General features: G+C 58.4%; 1 protein-coding gene across 2 annotated transcripts in view; it reads right to left on the bottom strand.

Annotated features, from left to right (window-relative positions):
• PDGFRB (platelet derived growth factor receptor beta) overlaps positions 1-20,802 on the bottom strand; it is a 33,407-nt gene extending 12,605 nt beyond the window's left edge. The window contains exons 1-11 of one of the 2 annotated variants that reach the window (XM_075441518.1): positions 20,556-20,802; positions 20,232-20,388; positions 6,164-6,241; positions 4,374-4,670; positions 3,664-3,933; positions 3,249-3,376; positions 2,734-2,908; positions 1,953-2,145; positions 1,637-1,752; positions 952-1,078; positions 578-789 (exon numbers count right to left, since the gene is read on the bottom strand). In XM_075441518.1, the coding sequence (XP_075297633.1) occupies positions 578-789; positions 952-1,078; positions 1,637-1,752; positions 1,953-2,145; positions 2,734-2,908; positions 3,249-3,376; positions 3,664-3,933; positions 4,374-4,670; positions 6,164-6,212 (1,567 nt within the window). In that variant the 5' untranslated portion in view covers positions 6,213-6,241; positions 20,232-20,388; positions 20,556-20,802. Of the gene's footprint in view, positions 1-577; positions 790-951; positions 1,079-1,636; positions 1,753-1,952; positions 2,146-2,733; positions 2,909-3,248; positions 3,377-3,663; positions 3,934-4,373; positions 4,671-6,163; positions 6,242-6,820; positions 6,848-20,231; positions 20,389-20,555 lie in introns of those variants that run through there. The other variant, XM_009931732.2, reaches the window with a different exon arrangement.
• Between the last annotated feature and the right edge of the window lie 5,260 nt (positions 20,803-26,062).

Genomic DNA, 26,062 nt, shown 5'->3' on the forward strand with positions numbered 1-26,062 from the left:
TGAGCTCTCCTCTGGGTGGGGGCAGTCCCTGTCCTCTGCTCCTGGGCAGACCAGCAGGGCCAGCACCCCAGCACCCGTCAGGTTGTTACAGCCTGTTGAAGGGCTTGTTGCCTTGGGAGAGGTTTGGCCGTGGGAGAGTGTAGGAAGCTAGAGGGACTGGTTTGTTTGGGGGAGAGCTGGCAGCTCCCAGCCTGGGCTTAGACCACCTTTCTTCATATTTGGGATGTTCAGCGCATGGATGTTCGAGTCCGTGGCACCATCTAGTGACCCACGGGCTAATAACAAGACACAGGACACCTGCTCAGGTACTCTCATCTTGCGTCCCTGGAGGGATGACCCTGCCAGTGGTGGGAAGAGGATGTCCATGGCCCATTAGGGCTCCAGACTCCTCCTGGAGCAGCCCTGCCTGCTCAGTGCAAAGAAGGCTTTGGGTTTGGGTGGAAGTAGCCAGGTTTCCTGCCTCTGAGGACTGCAGTCGTCAGAGGACAGTCCTGGCTCCCAGCACCTCCAGGCTGGAGACACAGAGGGAAAAGCCTAGCTCCCCACTGCTGGCTCAAACACTTCCCTCGGCACTCACCGTGTGGGACCAGAGTGATGTCCTGTGAGTTGGTGCCCAGGAAGTTTTGCACAGTGCATCTCAGGAGCAGGGGCTCGTCCACCCTGTGCAGCTGCAGCGTGCTGTTCACGCGGTAGACCTGCAGCTCCGCGTGGTACGTGGCTTTGGTCTGCAGACCGACCTCTGCGGACTGGTTCCCCAGCAGACGGGTGGGCTGACCCCTGGTGCTGCACCTGGTCCAGGGGAGGATAAAGGCACCTGAGAGGCTGTTGGGACCATGCGCCGTCATGGGATTCCCAGCCGTGTGGGCCACAAGAATGCAATAAAATAATAGTCTATTAATCTAATAAATGCGAGAGTCCAGCCATTCCCATGGGCTCCATCACTCCACTTACAATTTGATGTCGCTGCAAGTAGACCAGCTGATCTCTGGCTGGGGCATGCCTTCAGCAGAGCATGTTACGGTCTGCTCCCCGCTGCTGGCACTGCTGTTCTCCTTGAGATCCACCACTTTGGCTGGCACTGAAACCAAGAGACACTAGCGGGAATTCATCCTTCACTTTGACTGTAGGATGGAAGGGGAACATGATTTCCCTGTACCCCTAACATGGCCTGGGGGTGAGGGGACAGCAAGGCAGGACTCATCACCGCAACTGTGTTTTGTTTTTGAAACCTAACAGCAAAAAGAGAAAGGTTTGAGTGGGACATGAAGGAGATATGTCCACATCTAGGTTGCTTAGAGAACAGAGGCGAGAAGAGGGGAGAATGCTGGACATCAGAGCTACCCATTCGTCTCTGCATCTACTACCTTGGGCCAGCGCATGAAGGCCAAGCTGCTGGTGTCTGCACTGCCTCCCTGTCCCCCTTGCTCTGAGACCATGTTTGACATACTTTAAGTGAGCATATGTTTCTTTCTTTAGTGTTCTTCCTTTGATCAAAACCACTCTGGAGCTGTAGTCAGAGGAGTAAGAGTCACAGGAGCAAGGGCTTCAGCCTGAAGGTCCTGCGGCAAAGGATGGAGCCATCCTCTGAGACTGCCCCTCACACTCCTTAACCCCATGTCCACATGCCCATCCTCACCATTTATCTGCAGATGGAAGGACAGCTCCTGCTCATCATCCTCATTGGAAGCCCGGATGGTGTAAAATCCTCCTTCTTCCTGCTTCACCCGCACCAGCACCAGAGCCGTCTGGTACCTGGAGGAAACACAGTCCCCGAGTGATGGGTGTGGGAAGGTACCTGGGGACTGACAACACTCAGAGGCGACCAGCTCCCACCCATCTAAGGCATGCTTGAAATCCACTCATGGAAAGGCATTCAACCACCAGCCATGTCCAGCCAGCAATTTGGAGGTTGTTTTGTCCCTGCACCCCAGGGAGGAGTGGAGGGTCCTCACCTGGTTTCTGACAGGTTCCTGCTGGTGATGGTGAACTCACTGCTGCTTTCCATGGTCAACGTCTTGTTGTTCTTCAGCCACATGATGCTGGGTTGCGGGTAGGCCTCCACCTCCACCTGGATGGTGTGGCTTTTGTGGACCTCAGCGTACACTGTGCTGGGCAGGCGGGTGTGGAAGCGCACAAAGCCATGCTCTGAGGAGGGGCAGGAGGGAAGGTGGGGTCAGAGAGAGAAACAATCCCCTCTCCTGCCCTTTGGACAAACACAGATCTGGAAAAAAACACTCTGAACACCCAGAAGTGGCGGGGCAGCTCCAGATCCATCCCTCAAGGCTTCAAGCTTATGTCCAAGGGGAGAGTGGGTGCAGAGCCACGCTGGAGCAGAGGAGCTCATGGGGCAGGCAGCAACCGGGGAAAGGGCTGCTGTCTTGTGGAGATGGGGCAAGCTCCCTCAAATTACACAAAAGGACAGATGCAGATGGGAGGTGACAACATGACCTCACGCTGCCTTGGCACTGCACAGTGCAAGAATGCTCTGACCCATACCCTCAAGCATCTTAAAGGGTCACCAAAGCCATGGTGGGAGATTTGGGATGTTTTGGAGCCAAGAAGCGGGCAGTGGTGACATGGGGTGAGTTTGGCTTTTTGCCATGGTTACTTAGGGCAGAAGCGAGGAGGGGAGAGGGCTGGAGGCTGTGCAGGGAGAAGAGAGTGTCACCCTGGGACATCCTGTCTGGACGCCCACGTGCTTGGCCAGCTTTGGGCGCGTGGGCAGCAACGCACCAATCACGTGGATGGTGATGTCTTTCCGGTCCATTTTCTCATGGTAGCCCTCAGAGACGTTGCAGATGTAGGTCCCACTGTCCTCTAGCTCTGCGTTCTGGATGATGAGAATGGAGCGGATCTCGTGGGTGGATCCGGGCAGGAAGTCGGTCACCGGCTCCACAGCCTTCCCTGCCTGCACAACAGTGACAGGAGATAAGGTCTGAGAAGTCAAGAGCATGTTCTGCCATTGAAGCTACAAAACCAGGCTCACAGGGAGGGAGGAGGAGGGGGCAGAGGACACCAGTCTGGCTGTCACAGGGACAGGGAACATGCACCGATCAGAGGCCACTGAGACGGACAGCCTTGATTCAAGGATCTCCCCATCAAGCCTCCCTGTGTGGCAGCAGCAGCCACCCACACCTTCTGCCATAGGGTGAAGGTTCCTATGAAGCTTCATATAGGATACTGATGAGTGATTGCCGTGGGCAAAGGCTGGAGCTGCTACCCAGAGCCTGTGGGGCTGGAGTACTCACTTGCTTGCGGGGATAATCCCAGTTGAAGTTGACCAGCTCATTGCCGCTCACAGTGCACATTAGGGTAATGTTTTCTCCTTGACGCACCATGGTCTGCACTGCGCTGATGGAGACGTTCACGGATGAGACTGCGGGAAATGTGAAGGAAAGGAATGAATAATGAACGAAGGGATGAGTGGGCACCCAGTCCATCTATCCTGGGTGGTCTGGTCCACTGAAAAGTTTCTTCTCTGAGGGACGGATCTGACACTTTGGAAGAACACATTTTCTAACAGAGACAGGACTAAATCCAGCCTCTGAATTGATCAGGGGCATTTTCTAAGGAGACAGAGGAAGAGCTTTGCTGTCCCCCACCACTGGGCTGAAGGAGCAGCCACAGCAGGTGCCCAGGTATGCTAAGACAATGGCAGCTCACCCTGGATTCTGTAGACGTAGAAGGTGTCTGAATCCACCTCCTGGTCATCCACAATTGTCCGACAGAAATAGGTCTTATCCTCAAAGAAGCCTTTGAATCCCTGTTGTGGGTCATAAGCAGCTGGGATGGGGTTCTCCACCTTTTTCTCGTAGAGGGTCACCTGCATGTGTGGGTTGGTCACGCGGCATGGGATGATGGCCTCTGTGTAGCCCGTGATGAAGATGAAGAGCTCTTCAGAGGTGATTGTGGGGAGGAAGACTAGGGAGGGATCTGTGAGAGAGAGGGAACACTGGTTAGAGAAATCTGCTTGAAGCTGAACTGGGGCTCCTCTGTGGTCCTCCAAGACTGCTCCAACTCAGGACTCTGTCTTCAGGCTGGTGGGATGCTTCGTCCCTTCTCCCCATGGCAAAGTAGAGCTGCGATGTTGTGGGCTTGCCAAACCTCTCTCGGAAGGGTGAGAGAGACCCAGCCACTGCTGCCTAGCCCCCACAAACACACTTGTCCCAAGACACCACACATGGACCTTTCCCATGACTTGGCACACCAAAGACATGCCACAGCCAGATGACTTGCCATGAGGGCTCTTCTGCGGTGGGAGGAAGGCTTTTGGGAGGCCAGGGGCTTGGAGCCAGAACAATAATTCAAAACCCTCTCTCTCCTGGTTGCTAAACCCTGTGGAAATGCAGAGACAAGGACGTGCTGTCCCCTACCTGGAACGTAAATGTACAGGGCTTTCCTCTCCGCCGGCTCCGGAGCCTGGTCGGGGCTGTAGGTGCACACATACTCCCCGGTGTGACGGCCCGTCACGTTCCTGAGGGTGAGGTTGCTGACGAAGACACCATCCCTGTGCTCCAGTGAGGCAGCAAGGGGCTGACCCTCCCGTTCCCAGACCAGTGCGCCGTCCCCATAGCACAAGAGGGAGAAGGTGCTGTGGAGGCCGAGGACAAGCTCAGTGTCTCCGGGTTCAATGTGCAGCCCGCTGCCCCCAGACGTTACCTCCAGCAGACCTGGGAGAGGAGGGAGGTGACACCAAATTGGAATCCTCTGAAATCCAAGGAGAAACACACTGAAGCACAACCTCATGCCAGTGTATTTGGTTTGTAGTGTATGCCTTTACACTGAAAAATAACCTTCCTGGATTTGTCTCCCTTGGCGTAGCCACCACTGGCAAACACACGCTCTGCTCAGAAGTGTCCTGTCAACCCAGGCCTTGGTGGGTCATCCTTCATTCCCTGAAAACCTTAGTGGAGAGGAAATAAGACATCATGGGGTTTAGCAGTGTTCAAAGTTGCCCATGTTGTCTGTGGCAATGCTGGGTGGAAAACCCCCCATTTTATGCTCTATGTCTGCCTCCATCCAACCTTTCTGTGAGACTACTGCACCCTCAGTGCCACCCAGTGCTGCCCAGTATTGTCGGATGGTCAGGAGCAGAAGGCTGGCTCAGGAGGGATTTGGGGCAGCCACTGAAGCTGTGAACAGAGCTTTGCTGGGAGGCAGCCATGGTGCAATGCTGTTGCACCAGCCCAAGGGGCATCCTTGGCCAGGACAGGGCTGGAAATGGGCCTCCCCCAGTTGCTGGCTCACATTCTTGGCTTTTGTGCATCCCATGAGCTTGTCTAGGTGGTCCGGGGAGCTGACAACATAGACAGTACTGCTGACGCCAGAATGAGCCTGTCTGTAAAGGCAGAGGTAGGTCTCAGATGCACCTCCAAAGGCGCAGAAAGGCCATGCATTTAGTGGACAAGGGGGACAGGAGGAGATGAGGCAATTCCCAGCTCTTCCAGCTGCCTCTCCACAGGGACAGAGTCAGATGGGACACAGACAAGGCTGAAACAATGTCGGTTTACAAGAAAGTGAAAAAGGAATGAAAGCAAAACCTTACAGGAAATCCTTTGGAAGCAATAGAGCAGGCAAGGTCTTCCTGAACAGCTCCCAGTGTCTCTCCCAGCTTCCTTGCTTCACCCTTCACCCAGATGTCCCAGAGGGGCTGGGACACGTGCTCCTCCCCAGTGTCCCTACGGCTGGGCAGGGTAGCTGGGGACAGCCCCCAGGGACTGGCAGCAATGCTGTAAACTGCCCAGATGCAGCCAGGTGCCCTGTTGCCTTGCTGTGGGGGGTTATGGTATACATGGGGTCTGACCAAACCCTTCATGGTATTGGGATCCACGTAATGTCCAGGTAAGGTGCGTTCTCAGTGCCTGCTAAGGGCTGAGCGCTCCTGGCAGTGCTCCCTCTCCAAAGGTCTCCTCTTTCCACCCAGCTGTGCATTGGCGTAAAGCAGGTGGGGACTTTACATCCACCCCACCATAGGACTGGGTCGGCATGAGCCCAAGGACCCGAGTCATTCGGGGGGACAGGTATGCCTGGAGCGTGCTGTGCAGCCCTGTGCCTCCCCATGGCATCGCCCCTTTGCTCCCCCTTGCCCTGCAGCGAGGATGCCAGGGCAGCATCCCTGTGCAGGGCCCAATCCTGCGCACACCTCCCCAGCCACGGCACTCACCAGTGAGGATGAGGAGCCAGAGCGATGTCTTCAGAGAGGGGACCAGCATGGTGGGCTCCGTGGCTCGGTGGCCAAATCCTGCCAAGAACAAAGCTGGGTGAGCGCAGCACTGCCGGCAGAGGAGGAGTCCCTCAGCTGCCCCGGGCCGGGGGGGTCCCCAAGCCCCCACCCAAGCCCCGGGCTCCCTTCTGCACCTCGGAAACCTCCCATCTCTTTCCAGTTGTCAGCTGTTCCCTCCCGGCGGGGTGGCTGGTTCCTTCTCACGCTGGGTCTGCAGAAGGAGCTGTTTCTAAGGCATCTCCCACTGGTAAACAGGGATCTTGCTGGAGGCTCCAGCAGTTGTGTCAACTCATGCTCATCTCTGCTCGAAATGCCGCTCCCCCCGCTGCAGAGCCCTGCCTCGCTCCCTCCCTCTGCTCTGCCGCTTGCCTTTTTTTCCCTTAGTTTTTGCTTCCCTCAGTCCCAGTGAGATAAGATTTGCTAGAAAACAGATCCCACTCCAACCCTCCCACATTTTCTGCTCCTTCCAATGAAATAAAACAAGTCCAAAGAAACCTCACAAAACCCCTGAGTTTCTTGTATTTAACTTTTAAATATATATATAAAGCGAATATTTAAGAGGGCTTTTTAGTTAAAAATCCCTTTTATCAGCATTACTCGAGAAATGTTTTCCACGGTGCATTTTCAGCCCTCCCTCATGCAAACTGAGAGTCCAGAAGAGATGAGGCCAGAGCTCCCCGAGAGCAGCGGGGTCTGTCCCCCACGTAACGGGGTGTCAGGTAACCCTCCCCACCGCGCCTGCAGGGACAGGGATGAGTGTTTCTGAAAAGCAAAATGAAGAAGATAACAAGGGGAAGAGTAAGGGGAAAGGCTTCCTCTGTTCCTGGACAAAGCTGGGGGGAAATGAGTTCGGTAGTGACGAACTCGGGGATGCTCCAGCACGGAGCTGAACCTCACGGCTCATCCCCGCAGCAACATGGGGCTGAGCGCCTGCCCTGCCGCTGGACCACCTCCCCTCTCCCAGCATGGGAGGCATTTTGAACCTGCTCCCAAGGTGGACCCCGAGGAGAAGCTCCCCACGATGCCGGCACAGTGGTCTGGGGAGCTGCTCGCTGGGCACAGGGACGGCTGGTGGCAATCTGGACTTGCTGACCTGGCCCAAGCCCCGTCTCTTACTGAGCGGCTCTGCTGCCTCTTGGCCCTGGCGTGGCCTCCTGGCCTGCTTGATGTTAAGGAGGAAATGGTTTTTAAATGACGTGCGCTTGTCAGATGTTTTTATTATTCTCTAGTTTTGGCTCAACAAAAGTCTGATCTTACAAGCAAATCCTTCCAGGTCTCCAGCTTATTCAGCAGCTTCCCTCTCCCCCCTCCAGAAGACCCCTCCGTGACTCCTTCTCTCTTCTGCATTTGCCAGAGGGGATGAGAGCACTTACGGGGAAGAGCTGGGGGTGGGTAGGATGAAAGGTCCGAGGTGAAATTCAGACTGTAAATGAATGTGACCTCACTGCACCCACCCTCAGAGACCACCAGCCTGCAGGAGAGAGGAGAATGGACAACCTAATCTCGCTGCCCCCCAAGGCACTGCCATGAGAACAATTCGCTTGCTTTCCCAATTCTCCTTTACAGAGGTGTGCGATTCATCCATTATTCAACTTCAAGGATTTAGGGACAACTGGGATCCTCTCCTCTCACCCCTCCCTGCCTGCATGCACAAGCCAGGCTGTATTCAGTCGTCCCCCCCCCCCCCCCTCAGATAGCTGCCTGCCAGCAGGGAAGGTCTTCCCAAGCTGATGCCCAGCGTTTAGCTGCCTGTCCAGCTTCGTGGCTGTCACTGCTAGTCCTGTTGCAGGTGAGACCTTGGCTTGCTCTACCAACACAGACAGGTTCCTCACTCCACCAGTGATCTCTGCAGGATCACTGATGGGGCAAAGCACCGCTCTGCCGGAGCTGGACGCGGGTGCGTGCTGGTGCTGGGCTAGCATGGGTGCTGATTCAGCGAGCCATGAGAGCCCTGCAGCCTCCGCCTTCCTCCCCCATGTTGATAGCTGCTTTTAATAAAGCTGCTGGTTTTGCAGAAAGGCATTTCTCTCAGATGCTTCCCAAGCAGAGCGGGAGGGTGGCAACATCTCGCAGAGTGGTGACCTCTCCCTTGTTTGTCTGCTCTGGCCAGGGCGAGAGGTGTGCTCGGAGGTGCTGAGCTCTGCCCGTCCTGCAGGATGCACGCAGAGCCTGGCTAGCAGGAGGACAAACCTCTCTCTCCCTGTCACAGAGGCATCACACAGGCATTTCACAAGGGATGCAAATGCACCCAGCTCACTGCCAGTCTTGAGAGCACTTGTTGTTTCCCTCCTCCATCTCAGCTTTTGTTCTCAGCAAGAGCAACGAGATGCACCCTGTGAGTGCCAGACAAGGAGGAGCTGAGGCGGGTGCAGCCCCACTCAGTGATCCGAAAGCAGGTGCGCAGCCGTTATCCCACCCAGGGACCCAAACACAGGCACCTTCATGGTGCTCAGCTGCCTTGGGCTCTCTCCTCCCAGCCCTACGGGTTAGCAGGGTGCCACGGACCCCTCAGACTCCTCCATCCTTCCCACGGGCCAGGACCTCCACAGAATCACAGAATGGTAGGGGTTGGAAGGGACCTCTGTGGGTCATCTAGTCCAACCCCCCTGCCAAAGCAGGGTCTCCTACAACAGACTGCACAGGACCTTGTGCAGGCAGGGTTTGAACATCTCCTGCCTGGCCAAGGGAGGTCCTGCAGCAATGCCATGTCAAGTGCCCCTCGCTCAGCCCACCGTGCAGCCCTAGAGGTGAAGTCCCAGCTCTCCATCCCAGTGTTATTCCCTCGCCATACTCTCCTCCCTGCCAGCACAGGTACAGACCTTCCCTCTGCCCCTCTCCGGCACCATGATGCGAGGGCGAGCCGTCCCTGGCCCGGCAGGGCAGGGAGCTCTGCTCTTGAGCTCCACTGTTTATTATTCTAAGAGAGGAATTTGGCTGCGAGAGGAGACAGGAGGTCAGCTGGCTCGCAGGGAGGCTGGGCTGGCCGAGCGATGCAGCCCCGTGCCCACCCTCAGCCCCACATGCCTGTGGGGTGGCTGCACTCCCGGGGGGCTCGGGTCCCTGGGTCCGCTCTGGGGGCTCTGCCGCAGGGGAGGACGGCTCCCCGCCAGCCTGCTCCCCGCGTCCCCGCTCGCCTCCGCGCTGTCTGGGAGCGTTTTGAGTCCAGACGAGTCACAGGCGACTGTCCCTGCCCGGTGACACAGCCGCGCTGTCTGTCCTTATCTCTGCTCTGTAATCATGTCAGCCCGGCCGGCGCGCTGCACGCGTGGCCGCAGAATGCACCCGGCGGCCGGTCCTCCTCCGGATGCCGAGCGTGGCGAGCAGCATTTGCAGGCGAGACGAGGAGAAACGAGCCGGCACTGGGGCTGTTGGGTTTGGCAGCTCCCCACCATGCTGGTGAAAGCAGAGGGTCCCATAGCTGTCTGGGGCCGGGCACCACTGGAAGCCTCTCTGCACGTCTCTAGCCTCACGCTTTCACAGGGTGTTGCGTGGGGCAGTGGGATAAACGGGGGTCCCCAGGCACCCCTGAGCAGCAGCAGCTCTGTGGAGCCATGCTCCCACAGAAAGGACCCAGGCGAGGGCCAGAGCAGAGAGGTCAAACTGCACCGCCAAGGCCACGAGGCAGGACCACGGCTCCGCCAGGGCTGGGATTCAGGTCTCGTGATTCCCCAGCTCCTGACTTCGCAGCTTCTCCAGAGCAGCCCGCACCAATTTCTCCTGCATCCCAAGTCTGAGGACAGCTGAGCCTTCTCCTCCACCTCCTCTCCTGCTCCCCTGCTCACTGTGAGCAGCAGTCGGGGTCCGATGCCTCTGTGGTTGATGAACTCAGACAGGAATTTCTGCCGTGGGAGCAGGGCTACACCCAGGGTTTTGGATACAAGGAACAGCCACATCCAGCCTCTGCTGGGGATAAGCCCACTTTTATTCAGGGAGGAGCATGCCTTCAGCTATCTCTGCCACTGCTTGCACCTCGCAGTGCCTTGCTAAGGAGCTCAGGCATCACCAAACTTTGTTGATTTATTTCTGTTCCCCCACTCCAGACCTAACTCTTGTTTAAGGATGTTTGTAAGCCGAAGATGCCTTTGCTAATGCCCAAAATATGTTGTGTGGGCTCAGTCTTGACTATTCTTGGGTAAAAAGGCAAGAAATCCCTTTGACTTTGCTCGACGTGCCCTGCCACACCTCTGAGCTCCCTTCCCTCTGCACTTGCTCCCAGCATGCGTACAGTGCAGTGTTCCTGGCAGAGCATCTCAGCACGCACGGCAGCCACTATTGGCATGAGCGCCACATGGCACTGCCCATCCCCAAGCTTGGATTGCCTGGGATGGGGCCATTTCCAGCCCTGCAAATGCCTTAAACCGTGGGAGATCTACACAGATGGGCATCCACATTAAGGAGACCCTCTTGATCCGCTGCCTTCCTCCCAAGCATGCCTAGACCACGCTTCTCGCCTCTCCTCCACAACCGCTAATGCCCTGCGGAGAACCAGTATGGGGGTTCTGCAAGCACCCCGAGAGCTGCAGGAGCTGGGATCCAGCAATGCTGGTGCACAGTGAAGGGGATGGCTCAGCGTGCTGGGGAGAGGGAGAGCAGCCGCAGCTGCTCTGACAGCCACCTTGGAAGCAGCTCTGGTCCCTACAGACCATCGGTCACCAGCAAGGCAATGTGCTGTCTGCTGGAAATCAGCATGCACAGCCCCCTCCCAGCAAATCCCATTTGCTTTTCCAGGGGCAATTCCTGCATCCACTGCCCCACGTTGCTCTTCTCCCCTGGCCGTGCTCCCCTTGCCCGAGCCTCCCCGCTCTGGCGATGCTGGGCAGAGGTGCTGGCCGCCATCCCAGCCCACGAGGGCATCTTGGCTGGCGGCAGCACGACCGTGGTGAAGGAAGCAGTGGAAAAGCGGAGCCAGGCCTCTAACACAGCCGCCGGTCCTTTCTCTTCCTCTGGCTTTCTATTTCTAGCCCCTTGCCTTGCTGGGGCTGCGCTTCCAGGCGCTCCCACAATGCTCGCTGGCCCCTCCATCCTGCCAAGCAGGCGAGGGACATCTGGTGCAAATTAGCGGGAAGCAAAATATACTTTATTTCTCCTTTGTCTAAGCGCATCTGAGTCATTAAGTGAGATCATGAGTGCCCGTATGCAATAAATAAAAGCCCCGTATGGATCCCATGATCAATGCCGCTCACAGCCAGGGAGCAAGGTCTTCTCCAGGCTAGGGGGGGGACACACACTGTCCCCCGCTTTTGAAGACAAAAAGCTCCCCAAGCAAAGTCTGGCAACCCCTGAAACTCTAGCCTTGCTTGTCCAGCAGCGAAACTGCTTGGCTTGTCCTGTTTTCCTCTGCCACCCTGCTCCTGGCCTCCGCGAGTGCTTCTTTCCCACCCTTTAATCTAAATAAAACTGAGTGCTTTTTTTTCTTTTTTTTTTTTGCCTTTTTTTTTTTTCTTTTCCCCTTGGCTGGAACTGTCCGGAGTTGCAACAGCTCTCCTCTGGGGTCCCTTGGCTCCCATGACACCGCGTTTACTCACAGGCCAGATTATCATCACAGAGCCCTTTTTCTTTTTCCCAGCACATGGCTAGAATTAGGCAGGGCACACACATGGGGAGCCTGTCATCCCAAGGCCCATAAACAGCTGCTGATAAAACACAGAGGTAGGAAATCTGAAACCAGGCTGAGGAGCAGAGGGGCTGGGGAGTCCCCGGGGTCCCACAGGTCATCCCTGCCCAAAGGATGAACACCTAGGGGCGAAACTCTCCTCGCCTGGCCGCCTGTCAGTGCCAAGGGGGTCCGAGGCTTTACCCAGGCGCTGGTGAGACCAAGGGAAGCTGAGAGCCCTGGGTGCCTGTTTGCAACGTGCCTGGGTTTGGGGGTTTCTTTCAGTCACGCAGTGGTGAGGTTTTGCAAGCGCTCACAGGCAGTGTCGCAAGTGCCTGAACCCTCCGAGTGGTTTTGCCCGAGCTCCTTGGTCTGTGAATACGAGATTAAAGCCACAACCACAAGCTCTCTAGGAGATGGTCAAAGCATGGGCAGATGCCACCTCGGGGTAGTATGAGCTCAGCGAAACCATGCCCACATGCAGGCATAGCAGCAAGCAGGGCTGGTGCAACCAGAGCCCCTACCCAGGACCCCAGACCCTGGTCCCCAGCTTCAGTGGCACCTGGAGGAGGTGGCTGTGTGGTCGTGAGGACGCTAGTCCTGCAGCAGACAGCAGCACACGAGCTAGCACGGCCAGCCTCCTCTGGGCCAGCCATGGGCTATCGTGGGCTTTGACAGCATCTGTCAGAAAGCCAGAAATGAGGGTCATGACTCCAAAGCATGGAGGGAGGCTGCCGGGGAGGATGACGAGTCCGTATTGAGCCCCGGCGGTATGATTCAGCAGCCCTGGGGTCAGCCACATGAGGAATGGGGTGGGATGGCGAGCCCCACGCAGCCCCGTTTCGGCTGCGGCCATCCTCCCTCTCTGAGGCCGCGGGGACCTCAAAGTCTATGCACGCAGACCTCCAGCCACGGGGTCTCAACGCATCGCTGCGAGGAGCTGGCGTGCAGGGACGTGGGACCACAGCGAGCCCTGCTCTCTCACTCCTAAACCCCCCGCTTTCCCCCTCCATTTTAAGCCCATGGGAGACAGAGGAAACGAGTGACCTATTTAGTGCAAGTTCAAAATAAAACAAAACATCTGTTTGGAGAGGTGCCAGCGTTATAAATAATCCCCCAGCCCCGAGTGTTGGTATTCATGGCCCTTTCGGCTACGCATGCTCCCCAGCTTCCGCTTTCGGAGGAAAGGCCAGACCCCAGGGCCGGCAGGGCTGCTCCCCGCAGCCTGCGAGCGTGGCCCTGGCTCTGGGAAAACCCTGGGCGAGCACCAGGGCTCACCTGGGGCTGGGGAAGGAGGGATGGGGGTGTTGGGAGGAATGGCTGCCAAGTGCTGGGCAAGGCTGCTGCGTACACAGCTCCTTGCCCTGGCCGAATCCTGTCCCCCTTGGTCTCCCTGGGCAGTCAGTGGGTGCCAGGGTCATGGTGATGCTGGGGCTGGCCTGTGGTGGTGCTGGGGACTGGACAGCATTATGGAGCACAGCCCTGAAGTCTGGTGTTGTGCATGACTGGGGATGCTCACGTCAACTGTGGGGAGCAGGGCTCTGCTCAGCCTTGGAGCTCACCCCTCGCAGTGTGATGACCCCCCCAGGGGAGGCACAGATGTGCCTCTTGGGAGTGTTTCAGCCTTTCCCAGTGCCCTTCCCCACAAGGATGCTCTAAAGGATGCAACAGAGCCCAGGCGGGGCTGCCCACGCTCATCCCCCAGCTCCTCCATCACCCCTGGCAGCAGAGACATTTTCAGGAGAACACACCGCGCTGCTTCCTGAGCACGTGAGCAATGCGAGTTATGGATGTGGCTGCAGGACACCCAAACTACAAGTCAGGACCCACACAGCTCCCTGCATCACTTCGCCGCTGGCACCAGAAAAAGACGGCTCCAACTGCAAAGCATCGGGGACGACTGGTAGCAGCAGCTCAAAGAGCTTTCTGGCCCCTCCATGCCCTAACTGGAATATCTGGGGGTCCCAGCTCTGGAGCACGTGGGGCTGGATGGGGCTTACCTCTCTGCGCAGAGCCCATCCGCTCACTCGATGCTTTTCCCCATCGCCGGCAGAGTGGAGAGGGGAAGCAGGGGATGTGGGACTGAGGGCTGGACACCATCCCAGCTCCTCATCCCATGCCTTGGTGCCCCCAGGGCTTTCCTCACTCTTGTGCCACAGCTGCCCAAAAGCCACGTCTGCCTTGCCACAGCAATTCAAGGGAAGCACTTTGCTAAGGTATACACGAGGAGAATAACAGTCTCCAGCACACCAGCATCTCCACCACCTACTTATGGTTTCTGTTCAAGGGTGGCTGCTACGGTGGGGCCAGGGCTGGGGCCAAAGGTTCCAGCTGGCTCTAATTAACCACTAATCATCAGCTGCAAGGGGAGGGCAATGGAGGCAGGAGGAGAAACAGAGCCATCTTCTTCTCCTCTTCCAGCTAGCAGGATATAGGGACTTTGCAATGCCCTGAAAGCAGCCAGAGTTGTTGGGGGTTCTCCAGCTCCATGTCCCAGCAAAGGATGGGCAACCCGATCCTCTGAAAATTTCCGTGAGACACAGATCTGCTGGGGAGGAGGAGGAGATAATCTGCGTGGATGCGTCGGCACTTCTCTTCTCAGCTGTCTGCAAGGGACCCGAGCTTAATCGCTTTGTTCTGGGGCTTTGGGCTCTCGTGGCTGGGATTAGGCGTTCACCAGCTCTGCGGTCAGGGCACCCTTCACCCATCCGTAGGACCTGGAGAGGAGCTTGGCACCGTGGTCAGGGTGGGAGAGGATGGGCCCGGGCAGCGCTGGGGTGCGAAGGGCTGCTTTCAGAGGAGGGCTGTGTTTGATTTGAACCTGCTGTTTCTGGGTCCCTGAGAGGGAGCAAAACGCAGCTGCTGATGCAGCTCTTGGTGCCGGGGGCTGATCCTGCCCCCTCCTCCATAGGCCTACCCGTGGGGCAGGACGAGTGTGGTGATGGCACCCAGCACTGGGACCGCAGGGATGGCCAAACTGCAGCGGTGGGGACAGCCACTTTCATCCCCTGCCTCCCCTCCTACCCGTTGGCAAGCTGGCGTCAGACCCCCTGTGCTCAATGCACAAGGATGAGGGGCTGGCCCCCACCTCCTTATAACAGCAGGACCTGGGCGCAGTGATGGAGCCTTCTGGACCAGTGGATGCAGAAAGGCAATACGTTTCCCTGTGCATCTGCAGGCTGAACAGCCTCTTCCTATGCGCTTGGAGCAGGCAGCATGAGCCATCCTGCACACAGGGTCCTTTATAGCTTCCAGCGGTTCCTCTGCCCTCAGTCACGGGGCAAAAATCAGTTCCCCCTTGCACCCGTGCTCTGCAAGCAGCCCCTGCCCCCAAAACCCCACGGACCATCCAGAGGAGAAGCTGAGGCAGGACTCGGCGCGGGGGCTGGCAGCACCCCCAGCCCTCCCCTCCTCTCAGCACAGCTTTAAAATGGACACTGAGTCCCGCTCCCCGCACCAGGAATTCACCGCCCTGAATCAGACCATAATGTCCCACACAGCTCCCAGGCCGGAGAGGGAAACTTGGCAGCCGCCTGCGGGGAGAGAGGAGGGGACCCCTCTCGCCATGCCGGCGGCCCCGAGGAAAGCGGGGTTTCTGTTCCGCAGCCATTCGCTCAGCGAAGGCTGAAGCCGAGGTGACTCCCAGCTTGCGAGCGGAGAATGCGCCTTCAGAGAGCGGGGCTCGAAATGGTGCATTTTCTGCTGGCCCCAGTTCAGACAAACCCACAAGCAAACATATTTTTTTGTATAAATAAGACAGTGTGTCTCGCCAGTTAAAGCAATTCAAACATGAATGTAGCAATTTAATTGGTGCCAATGGCTGTGTCTCGGTAGCATTAAGATTTCAGTCACAGCCTCCTTGGCCTGGCAGACCGGCCAGCAAGGAGAAGGCAGAGGCACTGGCAGGATGGGGCACAGGCTTGCCTGTCGCCAGCCCGTCTCCTGCCCACTTCGGGAGCCTCGTCCCCCCGAGCAGCCCCGGGCTGAGAAGTCCCCTTCCTCGGCAAGGAGAAGGTGCCTTCTGCTCCGTCTGTCCCCTGGTTTGCAGCCTGGGGTCTGACAACCCTGCAGGGTTGTGTCCCCCCCAGCCCTGCCCTGCTCCTGGACCCCACAGCCTGCTGCGAGCCCCATCACGCGCCGGCTCTCGCCGAGCCCGGGGAAGAACGTCGAATGGGTGCTAGTGGAGACCTGGACAGACATGTGGGTGCCACTGCAGGCATGCCCTGGAGAGGACGAGTCCATCCGTGGGTGCAGGGCATGAACCACGTGCACTACCCCAACCTGGCGTTCCTGGCAGCAGCCTTTCTGTGGGAGCTTTCGTGAGCTCCCTGCGTGGGCTCTCCACACCACGGTCCGCTGGCTCTGCAGGTCAGTGGTTGCAGGAGAAGGATATGAACACAGACCAGGACATGCCACAGCCTGTGTCCCAGGCGTGCGCCCAGGGATGATGTCAAAGCAGGGTGCGAGGGGCAGCGCGTCACTGTACGTCTCCTGCTACCAGGCTGAGGGGGACAAGGGACCCTTGGGACCCCCTTGCTCAGCATGTGACCCATCCCAGCACCCCGCTGTGCATCCCTGGCATGTGTCCCTGTCCCGGCTGGGGTCTGCTCCATGTCCCCGGCAGTGCCAGGAAAGCGCTGCCCTTCCAGGAGGAGACATCCTGGTGGGAACGGAGCAGGGCAGAGGTGCGCTTGGCTTGGGGAACCTAACTAGGCAACCGGGGAGAGGAGGAGGCGAAACAGCCACCCCTAAAACGAACCTTGTTATGTCCGATTTGCCTGGCGGAGCGGAAGGAGCCTCCTGGAGCTGTTCCAGCCCCTCAGGAAACAATACCCAGTCTATACCCTCCCCTCTCAGCTCCTCTCCAGGGGATTTCTTTCCCTTGGTTAAAGTATAAACAAACAAACCCTGCGAAGTAGTCGGCCCGGATCCTCCCTCGCAGCGATAGGACGCGTCCAGCCAGCCCTGAGCCCGTGCGGTCCCCAGCTCCCCGCAGCTCTGGGCCAAAGGCAGCCCCTGCTCCCAGCACCATCACCTGCGCTCCCACGGGATTCGGCTCCTGCACTCCCTGCCCTTTGCTGCTGCATCCTGGGAAGATGCTTTGCTGGAGCCTGACCCTACGAACACAACTGCAATCCCATCTTGCTTCAGCACGCCATCAGACACTGGGGCCAGAGGGACCGCGGGGACTGCCTGGACCCACAGTGGAGCCGGGCGCAGAACCCCCTACCCGGACCCTCTGGCAGTGGCCAGTCACACCGGTCCATCATTTAGAATCATAGAATCATTAAGGTTGGAAAAGACCTCTAAGATCATCAAGTGCAACCGTCACCCCATACCCACCATGCCTGCTACACCATGTCCCGAAGTGCCACATCTACATGCTTCTTGAACACCTCCAGGGATGGGGACTCCACCATCTCCCTGGGCAGCCTGTTCCAATGCCTGACCACTCTTCCAGTAAAGAAATTTTTCCTAATATTCAATCTAAACCTCCCCTGATGCAACTTGAGGCCGTTTGAGCAACGCCACGGCCAGCCAACATGGTCTCTTCTTGCATGGCATTGCTTTTGCAGCTAGAGAGCATTTCTTAACTAAGACAATTTCATCTTGCCCTAGTCCTGGAGAAGGGCTCAGCACTCTCCTCTTCCTAGCAGTGTTCTGAATGTGTTGGAAATCTGGTCACAGACCCGTCAAAAACGATGCTGAAAGAGATCATGGGGTCATTGCCCTGCTGCAGTGCCCACATCTCCCTAGCCAGACGTTTGCCCACGTCCTTTGAAGCCTGCAGGGCTGAAGGCACCCAGCCTCACATCTTTAAACCTACAGACATTTTCCCTGAAAGCCAGCTTTTTTCTTTGCAGTGACCTTTCCCATGCACAAAGACTGTGCGCTACCTCCCCACAACACCCAGTGACCAACCAACCCCATCAACCTCTCTCCCAGGGTTCCACAGCCTCTTCTGGCCTTCTGATCGCCCTCCCTGCTCTCCCCGAGCCCCTCCACTCTGTGTGCATCCCCGCTGACGGCGCTCGGCGTCGCTGGGGAGGACCCGCTCCCTCCACCCTGCCTGTTCGCGCAGCTGTGTGCCCTTCAGGACATCCCATGGGAATTGCTGCAGTGTGGTGCAGGGAAACCTGCAATCTGATTTGTGTCTGCTGTAGCCCCCAGATCCTTTCCCACCGTACAAGCTGCCTGGGCTGTTGCCTCCCAAAATCACGCTCAGCCATTTAATATTTCCTTCCTCATCGCAGCATGCAGTCACAGCTCGCCGTTGCCTGGTTGACGCCGGACTCCTCCTGGAGCCCTTGGGATCCTCCCGCGCTCCGGTCTGCCCGCACACCGGCTGCCCACCCAGCTCCGTGCCAGCCCAGAGCTCAGGCCGCGCGCTCGTCCGTGGCCCAGGCGGTTAATGCAGAGATTGCAGAGGACCAAGCCCACGCCAGAGCCCTGAGGGACCCCACTCGAAATGCCCAGAACTTTGGACAACAAGCCATGGCAAACGTCTCCCTGGCTGCAGCATTGCCGCTGGCCGTGCTCGTGTTCAGACTGTGCTCCCAGTTCAAACCACGGACACCCTGAACCCCCAGCCCTGCGCGGGGATGCAGGAGACAAGCCGAGGGCGGGTAATGGGGTGGCTGCGGTCCCTCCGCCTGCTCCTTCAGCGGGACCCTCTGGGCTGCTGAGCTGGAGGAAGGGACGTCTGATTTTAGGGAGAGAGACAAGCCCTTTGCGTGCTGCAGGTGGGTCGCTGCGGCTTGATGCTTCTCCCAAACACTCTTGATGCGCTGACGGACTCGGGGTGTTTCCTGGACACAGGGACACTGCTCAAGGACGGTGACTGCCCCTAGGGCCCCAGCACACCCAAGCCTGGGTGATACTGATGTCAAGGAGTGACTTCAAGCGTCATGTCAGAGGGTGCCCAGGGGTGGCTGCTGCCCGGGGCAGCTACCTGGTGGCTCCTGCTCTGAGCCAGCCCAGCACATGCCATCTGCCAGGCAGAGCCATGGCTTTGCTGCTGGCTCCGGCTGCCTGAGCAAAACGTGCCCCTTTCCTGAGAGCATGGGGTGCACAAGCACTTTCTCCTGCAGGATATTGAGGGGGCAATGACCCTTCAACCAAACCCTCAGTGGCCCCAGGGGAGACCGGAGTTCAACATTGCTGGTCCTTGTCATCGATGGGGGACCACCCTCTGGAAAGATTTGGGACAGCCAAGCCCCTGCAAACAGGGTTTGCACACCAAAATGACCGCTTTTAGCTATTGGCCTGCAGGTTTAGCTGAAGCCCCAGGTGCTCTAGGGCAGCGATGGTGTAGCCCATCATCATTTTCCACCACAATCTCTGCTTTGAAGGTCTCCCTGTTGGCAGGTGAGTGCATGAGCTGGATGCTCTGAGCCCACAATGGTCCCAGTGTGAGCACCAAAGCCCCATAGTTCATGCAGCCCCCTGTCCCTGGGCTATCAGGGCTGCCTGAGTCAGAACAGCTTTGCTCCAGACCAGCTCCAGCCTGTTGAAGGCCCTGAAGTCATAGAATCATAGAATCGTAGAATGGTGAGGGTTGGAAGGGACCTTAAAGATCATCTGGTTCCAGCCCCCCTGCCATGAGCAGGGACATCTTTCACTAGATCAGGTTGCTCAGAGCTCCATCTGACCTGGCCTTGAACACTGCCAGGGAGGGGGCATCCACGTCCTCGGCTCTTGGCACAGCAGAGCAGTTGCCCTCATCCATGCCTATAAGGGTTTTACCAGGCTCTCCCCTCACCAGTACCCAGCACGCCGGGGCATGGGCCCTTGCAGATGTCCCTCTCCGCGCTGGCCTGGCCCACGGGGACAGGAGTCCCACCAAGGGCACCGACCGAAGCGGCATGGTCCTAGGAGCACCTTGCATTTAGGGATGACCATGGATGTGTCCGGATGGTCTAACGCTGGGGTGACACTGCTCCGCAGCGGGGCACGCTCACACCTCTAAAAGAAGACTCGCTGGGGATGGTGAGCAGCCCTTCCCCACGCATACCCCAGACCTCCCACAGCCACCGGGCTGGGATAGCCAGGGTTACCCCTGATCCAGGGAGAAGCAGATATCCCCTGGTTCCCCCCTCCTGCCCTGCAGCTGCAGCATCCCCTTGGCTCCCCGCAGCCGTCCCAGCCCAGGCGAGAGCTGACGGGATGGCTTTTCCCATGGGAAGCCGCAGAGCTCAGCCGCTCTCCACCAAACACCAGCTCCCCAGGGCTTGGCAGGGTGTTGTGGGGTGCCAGCCCCCTGCAGGGGAGCAAAGCCCCTTCCAGAGCAACCAGGCTGGCACGGGGAGAGGGTCCTTGGGGTCCACACCACCTCCAGTGTGAGGTTTCCCGGCTGGAGAGCCGGAGCAGAGCCGGAGGCGAGCCGGCACCCGGGTGGGAGACACAAGGGCTTACCTTGGGCAGGGTCCCACTGGGCGAGCGCCTGTGCTGCACGTCCCACGGGCGCTGGCCGCCCCGAAATTCCTTCCTCTCCTCCTCCGCGCTCTTTATCTGCTGCCTGCCGAGGCTCTCCCTGCCCTCCCAGCCTTCCCCAGCTGGCAAGGCTTTTCCACTTAAAGGAGAAAGAGACGGAAGGGAAGAAATAAAGTGGAAGGGAGGAGGGGAAAAAACTAAAAAAAAGTAATCAAAAGGAGAGGGAAGGCTGTGCCAGGGCTGGGCTGCAGCCAAGCCCTCGCTCTGCTCCTCTACTGCATCTGCCCTGGGCAGCCCCCAGCCCACCTGGGAGGGGGTCCGGCCACTGCGGCCCCGGCGTGGAGCAAAGCCCCGGGCCGAGGGATGTACACGCGTGTGCGTGTGTGCGTGTGTAAATAAAAAGGGACCTCGGGAGGAGGAGAAGGGGGGAGGCTGCCTCGCCAATGAGGAGCGGAGTCCCTCCGAGTTCCTTCCTCCACCCTCTGCGGGGACCCTTCGCAGAGCAAAACTTGCGATTAAAGCCCGGCAGGCGAGTGCGATGGGGAGGAAAAAAAATTAAAACAGAAAAAAAAAAAAAAAGGAGGAGAAGCTGAAGTGGCTGCAGAGAGGGGAGGTTTGCAGCAGGCTGCCGGTGACGGGGAGCGGCGAGGGCCCGGCGAACGGGAAACCGAAGGAGCCCGGAGCAGCCCAGCTCTCGCCTCCTTAAACCGGAGGGAAGGAGCTGCTCTCTCCGTGTCTGCTTCCAATTCTGGCCTTTTTCCCTGTTTTCTTTTTCTTTTCTTTTCTTTTTTTTTCTCCCCCCCTCAAGCCCCCCCCCTCCCATTTTCTTTTTTTTTTTTTCCCTCCCTTTCTCAGGATATGAGGGGATGTTTAGAAAATCCGCTGCCCACGCCAGCAGCTGACTCATGTTTTTATTAAAGAAGGCCTGTACTGAACCGACTCGGCGTATTCCCCCCGGACGCCTCGCCGGGCCGGGCCGTGCCGGCACTGTGCCTCCCGCCCGCTGACCCCCGGCCGATGCAGCCGCTCGGGGACCGCCAACGCGCCCTCCCAGTCCTTTTTTTGTTTTGGAAAAAGGAGTAAAATGTCTTGTGCAACTGGGATGCTGCGGCAGAGAGTGGGTTTGGTTGGGGACTCGGGGCCGGTTGGGCTGCCAAGGGGCACGGAGCTGGGAGAGGCAGCAGGAGTTCCCACCTCGGCCATGCCATCATCTCAGATGTCCTGCACCCCTCCTGCCCTGGGGGTGGAAGCCAGCTGATGAACCCGCTTTAAATCCTCCCCACACCTTGATGAGTTCAAATAAAGCTTCCAAGAATCTCTCAGTAGGCAAAACATTACCATTTGTTCAAAAGGGGATTTTTTTTTGCAATTTGTTTTGGCACTAGAACAAGGTGCAGAAGCTCTCTGGATCAAAACTCTCCTTTGACCCATCAGTTCTTGCCACCATTTCCATCTTGGGGATGTGCTTTTGTCTGATCCAAACAACAAAAAACTACAAAAATGCACTGGCTATCCTGAAAAAGGAGACTCCCTTGAAAAGATACCTTTCTATCTTCCTTTTTTTTCCTTTCCAAGAATGAAAAAGCCCTTCCCATAAAGACAACACCGCTGAAATCCGTGTTCCTGGCTTGTTTGCAAGGCAGACTCATCCTCTCCTGCCTCGCTAATGAACGCCTGCACAATGGGCATGGCTAATGATTCCCTGCTGGACGAGCCCGAGAGATTGCTGCTATCACCCGTTATCTCGGTGTCTTCTCTGCACCGATGAAAATCCGCAGGGGAAGGTCTTTATTCTGTGCAGCCACGGAGGGCGAGGAGCGCAGGGCTGCGGGACCCCTGGTTATCCGCACACAGTGAGCGGCATTTTGCACGGGGCTGGCGTGCCTGGCAGGGGCCGGCAGCCGGGCAGGTCCAGCCGCGGGCAGGGCAGGGGAGATGCGGGCCTGGCTGAGCCCGGGGGTCAAGGAAGGATGCTGGAGAGGCATTGCCCGAGGGCTGGAGGGGCTCTTGTGGCGGGCTGCGCGGGGTGGGTGGAGTGGTGATGGCTGGGTGAGACCCCGCTGCTCCCCTGCGCCGGGCTGGTCGGATTCCCCGACTCCAGACGTGGAGGCGGCCATGTGTTGGGGGGCCCTGGCAGCCCCCCCTGAGCTGAGACCGTCTGTCGTGCAGAAGGGCATGAGAGCAGCTCATCTGGGGGGCAGGCGGCAGGGGGGACGTGCTGCTCACATGGCTCTTCCCAACACTTTTCCCAAGGGATGAAGACGTGTCTGACGGGTCGCTGCGCAGTGACGTGTGGGCTGATGGGAATAGCTCGTTGGAGAAACTTCCTGGCACCGTCCCCTCTCCAAGGACGGCATCGCTGCTCCCAACACAGCGGGAGAGGGAGGAACCCGCTGGTGCCATCCTGCTGGGTCCCTCACACCGGGGACGGGCTCCCAGGTGCCGGTGCTTTCCCAAGGCCCGGGACAGCCAACATCCCTGCCGCATGTCCACAAGCAGGCTCTGAGAGGGGGATTTACTGGAACCCCGTGGCCAGGCATCCTAGGATGAGCAGAGGGTGGAAAAATTAGCACGGACCATGCCATAGGGTAGAGCATCCTGATTCCGTGGTGGGATGCAGGGACAACTTGGGCAAACAAACCCCCTCTCCCAGGAGGAGTCTGAGAAGGCCAGAGGTCATTGTTTTGGGATGCTGGGAGAGCTCTGGAGAGCCTGCAGTATCCCGGCAAGCACATGGCAGCCCGCGCTGTACGTCCCCAGGGAGCATCCAGGGCTGCGCGCTTTGTTTAGGAACAGCGCGTCGGGGTTACGGCAGCTCCTGGGAAAGGCCAGCTCGGAGGAAGGACCGAAGCCAGAGGGACTCGCTTGTGCGAGAGCGTGGGCGGCGGGGAGCAGCTCGGCTACCTCTGCCTCATCCCCCCCTTCACTGCTCACCTCTATTTTTGGTGCCTGCACCCCCGTTTGTGGAGCTTGCAGGATTCAGTGATTCCCCCGGGGCTGGGGCAGCTGCAGAGTGGGCTGCCAGAGCCGCTCTCGGCTGGGATTTCCAGCCACAATAAGCAATGCTAAGTGCAAGTGGGGCCTTGGGGTCACGTAGCGCAGCGTCGCTGGTGGGGACAGCAGCCACTGAGACAGGGACACCCCAGGGTATTCAGACTGCTCTGGCATCACCCAGATCAAAGCAGCTCTCCAACCTCCTGCCCCAGCCCAGATGGAGCTGGGACCATGAGGAAAAGCCCATATCTCATGCCTGATGTGGAGAATCACAGAATCCCAGCATGGCAGGGGTTGGAAGGGACCTCCGTGGGTCATCCAGTCCAACTCCCTGCCAAAGCAGGGTCACCTACAGCAGGCTGCACAGCACCGCGTCCAGGCGGGTCTTGAATATCTCCAGAGAAGGAGACTCCACAACCTCCCTGGGCAGCCTGTTCCAGTGCTCCGTCACCCTCAGAGGGAAGAAGTTCTTCCTCATGTTCAGACGGAACTTCGTCTGCTTCAGTTTGTGCCCGTTGCCCCTTGTACTGTCGCTGGGCACCACTGGAAAGAGTCTGGCCCCATCCTCCTGACACCCACCCTGCAGATATTTATAGGCATTTCTAAGGTCCCCTCTCAGCCTGCTCTTCTTCAGGTTGAACAAGCCCAGCTCCCGCAGCCTCTCCTCTTAGGGCAGATGCTCCAGTCCCCTCCTCATCCTCGTAGCCCTCCACTGGACTCTCTCCAGTAGCTCCTCATCTTTCTTGAACTGGGGAGCCCAGAACTGGACACAAGTTCACAAGAGCAGAGACACCAGAGCCAGGTGACCCAACATGATTGTGGGAACAGCTGTTGCTGGAGCTGGTGACAGGTCCCCTGTGCCAGCAGGTGAGAGGTAGGTAGGAAAGAAGCAGATGTTGGCCTTTTCCACTTCTCCGAAGGTTTAATGAGGGCCAGATTCGCCCCTGGCTTTCATTCCTCTGAGCCTCTATCAAGTCCAAGTCAGCCCAGGAATTTTAGCGTGGCTCTGATGTGGTGTCGAGCCGCAGACCACATGAAAGGAGCGGTGAGTGCTGGGGAGCTCGGCACCGCATCTGGGCAACTCGTCCGGCACGGCAGCTGCCAGCACTTGCTCCTGGTTGGATCCAGCTCTTGGGCCCTGGGGAAAGCTGCATGGAGGCTTCACCCAGCGCTTTCCAGAGCTCTGCCCCGGTCTCCAGAGGACCCGCTACCCTATGTGTGGTCCTGCTTTGCCAGGCTGGGGGGGGGCGACAGGGAGGAAGGGGAAGCAGAAAGTGCTGGGCTCCTTCCAGAGTGCCCATACGGCCAAGCACAAGGTGCTGGGGAGCATCCCAGGCTGGGGACCATCCTGCAGCACGGTGAACGCTGGTCACAGAAACCGCAGAGCCACAGCGGTGTCAGAAGGCAGCACTGAGCTGTGCACTGTGTCCCTACAGATGCTGGGCTGTCCCCTGCATCCTCTGGGTTCGGGTGCTTGCAGGAGGCACTAGCCAGCGGCGGAGGATGCTAGCCCGCTGCCTTTCCCTGCCTCGGGGCCTTTCCGCCCCCGTCCCACGCGCTCTTCCTAACCCCCACGACGAGCCTCGGTATTAAATGTGCTCCGCAGAGCCCCGGGAGGCAGCGGCAGGCTCCTGGGTGAATACTAATAGCGATGCCGTCCGGTCGCCCCAGACTTTCCCACACATCTGCAGCCACTTAATGTGGGAATCGTTAACCCTCTGCTTCCACAGCGCCCGAAACGAAGGAGCGAAGCGTGGTCAGGACACTCCCCACCAGGCCCTGGCCACCTTCGGGACCCCACATCTCCCATCGTGGGCTGGGTGGGAGAGGCGTGCTCAGCACCCATCGGCTGCACGGCGAGGACCCAGCTCTGTGCCGGTGCAGGGGGAATCGCACCACCAACCCGCTGAGAGCAGGGGCCCAGCATGCGCTGGAAAGCGATGAGAGATGTCAGCGTGTGCCTGTGTCCCCAGTGCCCTCCTGAAGATAGTCCCAAGATTTGTGGCATTTGCGTTTTGCCAGGAAAGCTGAGCCAGAACCCAAAGCGAGACACCAAGCCCTGGGGAGGGGAGAGGGCAGCTCTATGGCAGTGCCGGCACCACATCGATTCCGGCGATCCTGGTCCAGCATCCATCTCTCTGGGGACCAGCTCCGCAGAGCGCTCCTCAGCACGGGGACACAAGTGCCGACAGAGATGGGAAAAACCAAAGGGCATGCGGGAGTCTGCAGTGGGGCTGATGGAGCTGGGGCAGGGGGTTGCCTTCTGCAAGAGGGTTGCACTGATGTCTCCTTTGCCAGAGGTGAGGGGATGCTCCTGGAGCATTCAGCGGGGTGGTTGTGCTCACCCTATCCCTCCCCTGCTCTCTAGGGTGCTGCTCCAAAGATGTATGGCAGGAATGATGCGTAGGAGACAAGCTCTGCTCTCCCCTTTCCTGCTGATACTGGAAGGTGGCCAGAGAAGCTGGGGAATGGGAGGAATCATAGAATCATTAAGGTTGGAAAAGACCTCTAAGGTCCTCAAGTCCAACGTCAACCCATCACCACCATGCCTACTAAGGTGCTGGCTGGCCTGGGGTGTGCGTGGGGCCACACAGCTCTGGGATGTGCTGGTCTGAGGCCACAGGTTTGCCTCTGGGAGCAGCAGGAGCTGGGGGCTGTGGGGAGGATGTGGGCCCCTGAGGCTGCCAGGGAGGCAGTGGGGAAGGAGACTCTGGGGGAAAAGGAGAACCAGGGGAGCTACCAGCTTGACCCTCTGCGGGCATCTCCCTGTCCTGGTGAAACCATGGTAGGGGGTCAAAGCAAGCTGAGGGACAAGGTAG

This window comes from Opisthocomus hoazin, chromosome 22, assembly GCF_030867145.1.
Source record: "Opisthocomus hoazin isolate bOpiHoa1 chromosome 22, bOpiHoa1.hap1, whole genome shotgun sequence".
NCBI classification, from domain to species: Eukaryota; Metazoa; Chordata; class Aves; order Opisthocomiformes; family Opisthocomidae; genus Opisthocomus; species Opisthocomus hoazin.